The 12,730-nt window shown below is 39.3% G+C and overlaps 2 protein-coding genes across 6 annotated transcripts in view; both read right to left on the bottom strand.

The window, feature by feature from the left end:
• soat2 (sterol O-acyltransferase 2) overlaps positions 1–7,800 on the bottom strand; it is a 15,252-nt gene extending 7,452 nt beyond the window's left edge. Inside the window, exons 1-11 of the mRNA XM_082533045.1 lie at positions 7,702–7,800; positions 5,450–5,591; positions 5,251–5,309; positions 5,001–5,140; positions 4,851–4,904; positions 3,625–3,732; positions 2,713–2,995; positions 1,708–1,783; positions 945–1,029; positions 488–533; positions 100–229 (exon numbers count right to left, since the gene is read on the bottom strand). Of these exons, the coding sequence (XP_082389171.1) occupies positions 100–229; positions 488–533; positions 945–1,029; positions 1,708–1,783; positions 2,713–2,995; positions 3,625–3,732; positions 4,851–4,904; positions 5,001–5,140; positions 5,251–5,309; positions 5,450–5,528 (1,060 nt within the window). The 5' untranslated portion in view covers positions 5,529–5,591; positions 7,702–7,800. The remainder of the gene's footprint in view (positions 1–99; positions 230–487; positions 534–944; positions 1,030–1,707; positions 1,784–2,712; positions 2,996–3,624; positions 3,733–4,850; positions 4,905–5,000; positions 5,141–5,250; positions 5,310–5,449; positions 5,592–7,701) is intronic.
• A 1,202-nt stretch (positions 7,801–9,002) lies between these two features.
• kif5ab (kinesin family member 5A, b) overlaps positions 9,003–12,730 on the bottom strand; it is a 73,439-nt gene continuing 69,711 nt past the window's right edge. For 3 of the 5 annotated variants that reach the window (XM_082533141.1, XM_082533140.1, XM_082533139.1), the window contains exon 29: positions 12,643–12,729. Coding sequence is in view for 2 of the 5 variants with exons in the window: in XM_082533142.1 (XP_082389268.1) it covers positions 12,634–12,729 (96 nt within the window). In the remaining 3 variants the exon portion in view is untranslated. Of the gene's footprint in view, position 12,730 lies in introns of all 5 variants that reach the window. The other 2 variants (XM_082533144.1, XM_082533142.1) reach the window with 2 other exon arrangements.

The following is a 12,730-nucleotide window of genomic DNA, read 5'->3' on the forward strand; positions in this document are numbered from 1 at the left end:
CTTCTTTCTAACGCTGTAAGTGGGGAAAAAAGGGAGGAAAAAAGGCCACGTTGAGTTTGTGTGTGTACAGCTGAGGACTCTTTGAATAAGAGGACATACCTGGTAATATAGAGTGAAAAATAGCCAAAACCATTGTTCGTTTACTGAAAGGCACGTTGGTCTGGGTTCTAAAGACCGGCATGCAGAGACGCACCAGGATAAAGTAGCCGTAGAACAGGCACCCCAAAATCTGCAAAGGGAACATCAAAGAGGTTCGAGAACATCCCATAAAAGAGGAAATGAAACGGAGAACACACACGAGAATCAGAAGTACAAATGTGGAAATGGCTTAGCGATAACTGCGATCAGGGATATATTATTACTTAAGATTATTTCAGTATACAGAAGTAAAACTTCTTTTTAGGTCAGCAGACACTACCAAGTCTTTTGTTAGATATTCAAAGCAAAAGGGCTGAATTATAAATAGGAAAGCAACATTTTATCTCACCATGCCAAGAGTAATGCCAACATAGTTCCATCGTATGTGGCGATTTCTGCAACAAACGGACATTTCATAAATTTCAGATGCAAGATTATTCTTAATGTGTGCTCTGTTCTCAAATTTTTATCAGTTTTCATGTTGCCTGAATTTGTCTCTAGTGTCGCAGTCCAGATTAGGGATTCCACAATGCATCTAATCTCAGATCAACATGACTGCTTGTAACGGCATCTTGTTGTTTTTCAGCCGTCGTTAGATTTATGTTTGTAGCTGCTGAGCTATAGATTCTGAGAGATGGGATTTGATGCTGTAATGAATAAAAAAGAAAGTCACTGCTGGCTTTGTGAGTTTGTGTCACATGACAGAACCTCCAGTTTTAATGAAAACTGGACATAGATATTTTTGACAATTACTAGAACAGAAGAGCATAAATAACCAGCCAAAATGAGGGGTTAATATATCCTACCGAGGGTATGATTCCCTGTAAATGAGCGTTGGACAGAAGAGGAAGTACAAATAGCTGGAAAATGTTGGGAATCTGTGATTTTCTCCTGAAAAGACAAAGACAACGCTGTTAGTGTGGCCATCATGTTTGTGTCCAAAACCTTTAAGTTATTTTAAAAGTGGCTTCACATTAAAGTCTTGTTGAGTCATTCATTATTCATTTAATTTCACAGCTTCACTGTGCCTTTAATGCAAGAACCTGTAAACAAGTGGCCATCTTTAAAAATTAAACAACACTCGGGTTGTCGCTGAATCATTAAGCCATTATACCAAATTATCTGCCTTAAAGACTCATCAGTTTTACTAAATGGTTTGCTGTAGTTTGTTCCAGCTAGTGTGGCGTCCTTTAAACACTTGTATTACAGCCCTGCTCTATAAAAAATGTATTTAACGGACCTTCTGTGTGAAGAAATGATCTTAACTTCCATTTCGATTTTATGTCAGTTTTACTACTTAAGTCAGGACTACAGTTTTCTCCAGGGGGCATTTGTTTTAAGTATTCATGTTTTTGCTCTTGGTCTCCCCTCATGTTTCATATTTTTATCTCCCACTAACAGACCTGTACAAGAGCATCTCTAGCTGCAGATTCATTGTTAGTTTTAAAGTTATTACATAGGTAACCTGCAGAGTTCTGCTTAAGTCATTTTTCCCCCTTGTTTCCGGGAGTGTCACTGTGAGTAATGATAGCGCCCGGAGAGAAAATACACCGGACTTCAATACAATACCTTCCTTTGGTGCATTCTTCATGATAACAGGAGCCGTTTCTCTTAAGAACGAGTAGGTTTTCATCAGGAATCGAATCTGGAGAAAATGGATACAGTTATTACGTGAAGGGAGACAGTGTATCAGTATTAGCTGCTTCTACTGTAGATGTTTATCTTCACTCCAAGAACTGACAAGCTGCCCGAAATGAAACATCCAGATACTCACATCTCTTTTTTTCTTTTTTGTTTCTCTTTTGTTGTTGACTCATGATTTATGTGCACTCCCATCAAACATGAAGCAGTGCAGCATGGTGGGACAGAGAGCAGCACAGTTGCAGAACTTGGCTTAATTTGTCATAAACTGCAGTTCAGAGATGATGCACAATCAATCTGCGTAGAGCAGGGAGCATCATAAAGCAGCAGTGAACCGCATTTTGGGGCAATTCAGGGAGTTTGAATATTTAATTTCTGCATCAAACTCAGCAGTTTTAAAATGCCATGAACATCATGTAAATACAAAAAAGACTGATTGGACTCAGTCAGATGAGGATCATGGCCGGGTTTCCCAGAAGCATCTAAGCACCAAGATTATCTCACTCCATCAAACAGAGCTAAAATGATTTTAGTGCTAAGACTGATTTTGGAGGCCGGGGCCGATGTGATAAAGAGGATGAGGAGGTATTAGTGTATGGGTTTGTGATGTTCAAATGCTGGCTGCAGTGAGATCTGCTGCCAGAGATGCTTTCTCCTTTGGTGACTTTCCAGTTGGAAAGCTCCCATCTCTGGCTAGCAGGCTATCTTTATCACAATGTTCCAGCTGAGGGCAGTGAATTACTGCTTCTACAATTTGGATTACCTATGATTGCCAGTGAATATGTGTGTAATGTTATCTATGATACAGTGTGTTTCTAGCACAGGTCATTACCAATAATCTTTTTTTTCTGTTGCATTTGAACACAAAGTAGCTCTTTACACTGAATATGCAGTAAATGAAAAAATGAGCGGCTGCACATGTGACAGACTCACCTGTTCCAGTATCACAATAAACCGCGATGCAGGTGGCAACTGGTGGTGCACAACAACATAGATGGGGAAGACTCCAAGTATGCAGGTCTGTATGAGATACAGGATCAGCCCCATCCCCAGAGACAGCCCCATCTTGGAGGGGACTTTGTGGTACAAAGAGCCCCAAAACAGCAAGGTGTAATAGGGAACGCTCAGGGTGTAAGAAAACATGATGGCCCAGGCTACAGTGACCGTCCCCAGCTTCCCAAAGGCGTAGAACAGCAGGTCAAACTCCAACACTAACCTGGGATTGAAAACCAACAAATAAAGAAATAAAGAACAAAACACAAATCATATTCATTATTTATTATGTATTGGAAACCACTTTGATTGTATTCAAACACAGCTGGGTTTTCTTTTCATTGCTCGAATCGTGAACGCCATTGAATATTTTTCCTCTGACATTCTTTCATCCAAAAGGCCCCATCAGTGATGATATTAATAGATTTTAAACACACACTTACAGCTGTGTCTTTTTTTTTAAAGAACAGTGTCACAAGTGTGATAGTATTATTTGTGTACCATTATTTAGCGCATGTAAATAAAAATTCACTGTTAACTGAAGCTGAATGGATCAAATCATTTGCACACAGCAGAGTTGCCCACTGGCACTAGCTCAAATGAGGAACATTTGCAACTGCAAACAAAAACCAAATCATTACGACACTGCCCAAAGCAAGAGAAGAAATACTCAGAGGAGTTGATTCGTTATCTTTCTGCTACCAGATGAGCAGAGGGGCAAGGAAGGCGGGAGATAAGAGAACAGGAAGTCTTGGATTAATTGAGTTTCTGTTAGATTTGGTTCAGGGTTAAAGAGTTTGACACATGGCAGTACCACACACACACACACACACATCCACGTGTCCCACTGACCTGCCCTGATCGATGTAGTCAACAGCCAGAGTGCTCAAAAAGAAAATGATGAGAACAGCTATGAACATGTGGTAAATGGTCCGGATGTGGCTGATCTCGAACAGTTCGCTGAGAAAGAAGAGGAAAGACACAAATAAATACACAACAAAATCAATAAAATGGCCCCATGTTTGATAAATCTGTGCGAACTCTGCTGTGAATATTGTAAAGGTTTACAAAAACGTGCTAGTCCCATCTAAGTTTGCAGTTTGATTGGGTGCGCCTTGCTAGCTCTGGGTTGGACTCCCTTTTGTGTCGCCGATTCATGAAGGTACCGGGGACGTTCCTCAGAGGTTTAAGGCCATATTGAAGCGACAGCATCAGACTTATCTGATGCATGAGGTAAATCTCATGTTCCATCACAAACCAAAGGTGCTCTCGGATTGAGATGGCATGTGACTGTGCAGGACATTTGAGTACAGATGGCTCATGTTTATGCTGCTGGAAGCAGCCATCAGTAGATGAGTAGACAGTCATAAAGGGATGGAGAGGGTCAGTAATGATGCGTAGGTAGGCTGTCACATTTAAATGATGGCCACTTGGTACTAAGGGGCCCAAGGTGTGCCAAAATTATACCCCCCATCATCAAAGCATCACCAGCCTGACCCATAGACACAAACGGGATGAATACATTCTTCATGTCGTTTACACCAAATTCTGACCATCTGAATATAGCAGCATATATTTAAACTTTAGATTTAGGCAACGTTTTTTCAGTCTCCATTGTTCAGTCTGTATGTCCGGTATGATCAGGAGCCCAAGTGAACTTTCTGCTCCTGTAAGCCCATCTGCTTTTTTGACCCATTCTCTGTGAACCATCGAGATGTGTGTGGGAAAATCCCAGTAAGTCAACAGCTTCATTCAGACCAGCCTGTCTGGCATAAACAACCATGCCACGTTAAAAGTCACCTAAATCATTTTTTTTCTCATTCTTGTGTTCACTTTGAACTTCAGCAGGTCACCTTGTCCATATCTACATGCCTAAATGTGCATTTGATGCGCTGATCAAATAAATCCATTAACGAGCAGTTGAATAACCTAATAAAATGCATAAACCATGCATATATCCAATTAAATTAGAATTTTCTATTTGAAAACTATGTACACTGACAATCTGTAGATGTTAAACCCTTGTGTTAAACCCAACTCTGATTTAATTTGGGTGTTTTCACATCTTTTATACTCACTCCAGCAGTGACGCCCTGGCCATAAACACTTTGCCATCATCCATTCTCTGAGATCTGACACAAAGCATAAACAGAAAAACAGTCACACACTTCAGTGATTAGCATAAAACAATATGGTGACCAACAGACCAATTTGTGTCTCATTCTTACCTGGATGAGCTTATATTTTTTGTCTTTCCATTTACTGTTGATTGGGTGTTGGAGAGGGACTGGACGGACTCAGTCAGAACTCTGTCTAGAATTTCATTGAGCTGATCCTGGACCTGCTCCATGACTTTTATTTTGATCTTCTACAAGAGGAAAAAATCATTTCTTTCAAATCATGTTTCAGTAACTGTGTTGCCTTTGTAAACCACTTTCCTACTTTCATCCACCGTTTAAAGAAACAGTGATGAAATACCTCAGTACATCGTTCCCACTGCCTCGCATCTTCTTCCACCACCTTATCATGATTGCCAGCTGCAGAGAGAAGAACAGATGTTTCTCACATCGTTCGCTAAACTTTTAAATATACTGAATATATCTTTCACCTAAAACTGTGTAAAAATAGACAGAACTGAAAGATCAGCTTACAGTATAAAACAGTATTTTGTCCATACCAGAGCTTGAGTTGTCAGATGACTGTCGGGGCTTGATCTTCCGATTATACACCCTGCTATCGGCCTCCTTGGTCGTCATGGCTACCCTCACGACTGGAGGTTAGTCTGTTTTCAATGAATGCACGTGCTGTCGTACTGATGCCTGTCAAAGTGAGTGATGTAATGCTTTTATTTATTCCATGTGTATAGCTCATGCCGAAATCTTCTAGGTGAATTGTGGTGAGTATAACTGTAACGCATTTATGTTAAACTAAAATAAGCTGTGTGCATTAATATATCATTCTTTGCAAACTTGTGACGCGCCAAATGTTGTAAATGCTTTGTGGAGAACAGCCTATAAACAGTAAGCAACTTTTACTGGTATAGTTTTGCACATTAGTAAGACACACATGAATGTTTAAGTTTAAATCCTTCATTTAGAATTAGTGTTATGATGGGTATATGTTATTATTTTGTGTTTTCACTTTGAATGTTGTGGATGTGTGATGTTTCCAGTGTCTGTGTGGCTAAGAAGCGTTAAAGGTAAAGACCTCAGGAGCAATTTTTCAACTTGAAGTATTTCTATATCGGTAAACTGCAAGTAGAAGAGGGAATTACCTTGTCGTAGTTCACGAAAGACTGAATTCACAGCAATAAATGCAAAATTAAAATAAGACTCACTATTAACCTCCTAGGACCTGGCGTCCACATATGTGGACATCACATTTTTGGGTTATTTAGACCAAAATACTCAATTTTGCTCTACAAGGGCCTGATATCCACTTACGAGGACGTTGTACTGCTACTGTTGTATCAAAATTTTAAACGAATATCCTCATATGTGGCTCTTATTTTTCTTAAAAACAAAAATAAGGTAAGGTAATAAGGTGGTTTACATTCATCGGGCCCCAATGTGACCAAGTATCAAAGAGAAATTAAAAATGCATGCCGTGGAAGAGTTCGGGTCTTAGGAGGTTAAAGTTTATATTCGATACAACGCATATTTTTATTTTAGTGGAGAAAAAACTGTTTCCATTAAGTAAGAGAGTTTAATGAGTCTAGCTGCCAGTACTTTACTGTTTACCTGTGTGTTTCAGCCTACCAGCAGCAGTGCAGCAGCTGCCACAATTGCCACGAGATTCAACCTGGCTTTAGCTTTTTGTTAAAGTTTAATAACGTGAGAGGATCTTCCACGATAAATTGAAAAATTACATCAGGTCACTGGCTCGTTGCTGGCTGGTTGCCTCATGTCAGAGATTATTATCATTCCTGATGAGCCTCAGTGCCGGTGTAGTGAAACCAATCGTGTGAATCCAAAACTGAAAAAGTGAATTGCTTGTCCGGATAAAGGCACCTGTAAGCTCGGTGTTGTGGAACAGTGGTTACCCACAGTGGTTTTCCACAACAAGCCACAAGTCACTGCAGTTCAAGCTAAACAATCTAAACAAATGATAAAGATCCGCGTCTCCACTGCAGGTTATAAGAGATAAGCTACAGCAGAGAGGTTGCATTGTGGGGTAAAAAACAGTCATTGACCTCATTAGTGACCCATACATTCTGGTCATTCCTCCATTAAACAGATACGCGTCAAAAAGAAATTCAGATTAGACGCTGTGCAGCTGCAGACACAGTCATATGGGTTTTTTAAAGCAAATCATCCTTATTGTAACAACTCTAAGATTATTAATGAGTCTATGTCATGTTTAAGAAAATATTTATTGGCTTGACCTCTTTTCTACTTGAGCCCGAGCAGCTGTTACTTTCCTTTTGATTTGTTGTATTGATGAACTTTGTCTCCCTTTGTCAAAATGCTAAACTGATGCTTCACTTAATTTCATGAGCAGCCAGTACTAATAGATTTTCAGCAAAATCTATGATCTGTTACGAAAACATTACTCATAGAAGCTGTTTTAAAAATCATATTTGGGTTCATGACCTACTTTTACCTACATGAAAAATTGCCTGTGTGGTTAGAGGTACATGCATCGGTTTAATAGCCCATTCACAGAAGAACCCTTGAACTCAATAACTCAGTTCTGCCATCATTATATAAAATTTATATCCAGCACGATGCTTCAAGACCTCTGATCTTCTTTAATGTTCAGTGTTGGCTACAACACTCATGTCGAGCGTTTCCTACTAATTTAAAAATTGCCCACAGCAGAAACTGCAGATTTATCATTCGTTTAAATAATACAAGTGTCAAATGTCAGACATCACTGTGTCGGGTAGATGTGACATGATCTATAAATATGCATTAGATGTGTACTCACAGTGTTTTAAGTTCAGGTCCACTCAGCAGTGCACAGGTCCACTCCTCTGTTTCAGTCAGTTTCCACTGACACTGACTGTTAAGTATGATGCAAGTCTTATGATCTGTGTCCCCTCCTGATGCACTTTACCCTCATGGCTCCTGGCCCAGGGAATCCATTGCCCAATCAAACTTTACCTCCTTGGCTGGACTCATGAGGTCATGCACAACACTGGACTGTGCCCTAATGTCTCACTTATCCAAGGTACTTAATACAAATTTCATTCATATCATGTATTTTGTGCACTACGTTAAAGGTATATAATCTGGGTCAAACTTCAAACCAAAATAGTAAATATCACAGGTCTATTTAGCATCTACAAATATGCTCTTATTTGGAAAAGCGTGTTGCTTATTGTTAAAGCACAGCTGTGTGTGGAAACAATGTTTCCACTTTAGAGTAGATAATGAATGAACTGTGTGTGTTTCAGGAGTAACTGGTGAACTTGAGAGAATTGTACATTGTGGAAATAAATATTTGTTCAAAGCTCAAAACATTTCCAGAGGAATGCTGTCTGTCTGTCCATCCAGTCATCCATGTCAGAGTCGCGGTGTATAACCTGAGGGCTGTCAGTTTGTTGCTGGTGAATTCAAACCCAGGACACAAAGATATATGTACTGTATTAATGTATTTGTCCATTTATATGAAATGTATCTCTCGGTTTAAACTAATGATACATGTACAAAATTACTTTCTGGTACGAAGCACAGCAGGAGTAAAGAAAAACAAACTCTTTATAAATACTATTTTCAAATAAATACATACAAGGTTAGAATGATTTATTTTGATTTAAAACAATCCCCCCAAACTTTGTGCTCGTTCAACTTGATGTGAAACTGTTAAATTGAAAACGTGTTCTCGAACAAACTGTACGGTTTGTTTGGTGTCCTCGTTTCAAAAATCAAAATATTGAACTTTGACAGCGCTACGATTACACTAGATAAACATAGTTTGAACAAAATGGCAGAAAATCATTATAACATAACATCATTATAATGTACATTTTTAATAATAATTTAATAAGCTCACATTTTACAAGACTTTATTGAGGGGTCAAGGTAATGTTAATTCCAGTATTTTGCTGGGGATTTGTTGTGAGGTCCCACTGACCTCACTGGTGCAGCTGTTTTTAAAGCTGCTTTATCTCTCCTGCTTCTCTCCTGGGCTGCGAGCTGCAGAGGTTACTGACGTTATAATGTTTTATTTGGCTTTTACAAATAACATTAAAGAAGAATAATGACAAGAGCGTGTGGTAATCCTCTGTGCACAGCATCATATTTATTGAAAGGTGAGTTCATGAAATAACAGCGCTGTTTCTCAGCAGCTACAGAAGAGAGTAGTTCATGCACTAAATCACACGCCATAAACAAACAAAACAACACACTGTTGTACAAATAAACACAGACACTTCGCCTCTGTCTTTTTTTAACCGCTCGGCCATTCCTGCAGTCCTCTTTCTGCATGTTCAGGATACAGTATCACAATTCTTTGATCTTGTCGGAATATTTTTTTAGATTTGTTACAATTACTTTAAGACAAACAGAACAATTGTTTTTTAAAAATAAAATAAACGCAGACACTCCCAGTTTGATGAGCAACCACAGTGCAGGAGGCTGTTTTCAGCGACAGCGTGCTGACGAGAAAGGCCATTTATGTTCAGCTCGCGGTTTCTATAGGTTATGTAAACACACACAACTTCAAAAGTTCAGTGGCCTTTTATTACCTTTTAAAAAGACAGATGATGAAAAAAATACTCAGATTTAAAGGGCAATTAAAGGGATGTAATAATAATTAGAATGCTACACACATTTCACTCAACCTCAGTCCTGTAATAATAATTATCTGTTACAAGTAACATCTTTGTGTTAAAGAGGGACAACCGTAAAAAATATAGTAGTATAGTAATTAAATACTTTATGGTGCCAGTTAGTTAAAATTAGGATATTAAAAGACATCCATAAGCTGGGTTAATTGGTGACCTAATTGTCTAAAGGTGTGGATGTGAGCCCGTCTCTGTGTGTTGACTGGTAACCTTAGCACCACACCCCACCCGCCTGACCCATTAAAGCATAAGCAGGTTAGGTAATGGTACTAAACCATATCACGTAGATAAAGCCTTATGTTTTTCATCATATACTGAATATGAAAGGAGGACATAGCTGCAGAGTCTGAAAAGTGAAGCCGGAGTGGATCAAACCTGCAGTCTGTCTGACTCCTCAGGGTTCAATAAAATGTCACATTATGTAGAGGTCTATACACTCTGATGTGAAAGCGACCCTCAGTTCCCTCCCTCCATTACCTCAGTAAACACTTTCCTGATAACTCTTATTGATAACTCTTAACTCTCACACTTCAGTTCTTATCAAATACGATATGTTGTTCATTTTATCAATTATAGTTCTGATTAGAATCAAAAAGAAAGAGAAAGCTGGGGATACTTTAGAGCAGGGGCATCAACTCTTGAAACCAGACTACGAGCAAAAACACAGAGAAGGCCAACAAGCTCAGTTCAAGACTTCATGGCAGAACTTTACAAACCACTGGGTGATGTGGTGACTATGTCCATCTTTTATATACAGTCTATGTTTGTTATAACATTGTAGAAAAACACTATTACAGGGTGAAGTAGACGTATCTGAGCAACCACACAGCACAGGAAGTGTGCTGTGTGTGCTTCCTTCGTCCACTTAAAGACAAATATGTTGTTCATGCACACTAACCTGTAGACTGCTTTGATACACATTACTGGTCCATTTTGATTAGAAGCAGGTGCAAAACTCTGCTAATGAGAGACAGCTTTTATCTGCACACAAACACGCAAAGCTCAATGTCCACTGTCACCCTTGACCCTTCCATCCTGACTGTCTGATCAGGAGGTGCACAGAGTGAATGTGACGGGTGGCGAGGAGCTACTGACGGTCAGTGTGCGAGTGAACTCAGACTACACCCAATCATTACAGGACTGATACATTATCTGTACTTAGGGGTCAAAGGTCAAATATCTCACTGGCTGATGAGGTGCTACATCCATGTGCGCATGTGTGTGTGTGAGTCAGCAGGATAAGACAGGATTGTATCAGCTCTTGATAACCTGGAGTAACCCTTGCTTCATGTCTCCAGCAGAGCTTAGAGCTCGCACAGAATAAGATCCTATTTAAGTGACTCACTACAGTCGGGGCTTTGGTTTCACTCTGAGGTGGTTCAGCAAAGAACCGTAAGATTAGTCATTTTGTTAAACGTTTCTTGGAACGGCGGCTCTCACACAAAACTGCAGAAATCTCAAATCTTTATGATTCACTACAGGGACTATAAAAATAATACAGTTGCACATCAAAACAAAATGATAATGCTTCACTCGAAAACCGTTATAAATTAGAGATAAATAGCCAGTAAATATTTGAAGTAGAGCAAACAATAAATAATATATTTCTTTCCAGCTAGTATAAAAATAGTTGCTACACACTTTTTCCACTCTGCCATGCTCTTGCATAACATGACAGTGACTAAATATTTCACGCACAATCCCTGACAGGCAGTTTTAAGGGATAATTTACAGCGTAAAGTTGCCTTTACAACTACACGATGAGTCTTTACAAAACAATCTGTCTTCATTTGCTTTTGTCTTTGCTTTCTGCTCACAGCTAAAACTTGCTACAATGTGTCCTCTGAGGCTGATAAAGCACAAACTTGTGCCTTAAAGAGTCTTATGGAGTCTCATACGTTTATTGTCTATATTAAGCCCTGGCCAACTATCATCCACAGTATATGTGTATATGAGTATTTTAAACTCAAGGGACACTTTGTTAGGTCCACTTTTGCCTGAAGAACTGCCTCGATGTTTCATTGCATTAGTTTAATGAGCAGTTGAACAGGTATATCTAATAAAGTGGCCAGTGAGTGTAGTTTGCTGGCGTCGGTAGATTTATTAAGAATACTCATATCTTTTTCTCATGTGCTGTGCAAAAACTCATCACTGAGCCACACTCTCACACTTTTCTAACATTTTTCCTGATCACTATGAACCGTGGAGTATTTTTAGTAAGTCCTGCATACATCATCCTGCTGCGGTAAATGCTCACCGGAGCACCAAATGTGTTTATATCCATGACTGAACATAGTCCTTAACAAGTACACTGACTAACATTTGCTAAAAAGAGCAGTCCTCAAACATTTTGGGGGAATTACTTTGAAACTCACTTTGAAAAATGACACAATATAGGCACGACCTGTTTTTGACTGTTTACTGAGAGCCACAGACAGGCTGCGGAGGTCACAGATTTCTGATAGACAGCTTGGAGCATTGTTGGCTTTTGTTCTTCTAATGAGATTTGGTACTAACAGCGCACACATCTCGATGCTTATCTTCTATTCTGGTTTTGGGACTTTAACATGTTTATTGTTGCTTCACTAGTGTTCTTCCTCTTTAATACATATTTTTTGAAAAATGCTGACAACCAACATTGAAAATCAACATGCAGTGAAAAGTATAAATATCAGAAAAGTGATCACAAGGATCAAACTGTTTTCATGTTGTTAGTATTTTTTGTCTTTTAGATTTTCCATATGTTTATCAATGACACTGATGATAGTTCTAATAATAATCATAATGCTCAATGCCGACATCCCTCACTGAGTCTTTCACTGAGACAAACAGCACAACCTAGTGGAAACCTACCACACGGCACTTTCTCTTCCCCACCTTTCTATTTGTGGTCCCTTCATATTTCAAGTCATGGGGGAGGGGGTGCAGCAGCATCACAGGTGTAGGTTGCCAGGTCAGGCATTTGAGATGCAGTGCTTGTCAAACTGTTACACCCCACAAGTCATAATACAGAAACGAGAAAGGATCGAAGAAAACAAGCAGGGTGCCTAAAAAAGACACAGGAGGTCTGTTTACAGCAGGTGAGGAGGATGCGAGAGGAAGGGGAGTCTGGGAGGACAGTGATCAGCTGCATGCAGATTTACAGAGGCCTCAGAAAAAACGTCTGCC

Source organism: Aulonocara stuartgranti, assembly GCF_965226115.1.
Source record: "Aulonocara stuartgranti genome assembly, chromosome: 5".
Lineage (NCBI taxonomy): Eukaryota > Metazoa > Chordata > Actinopteri > Cichliformes > Cichlidae > Aulonocara > Aulonocara stuartgranti.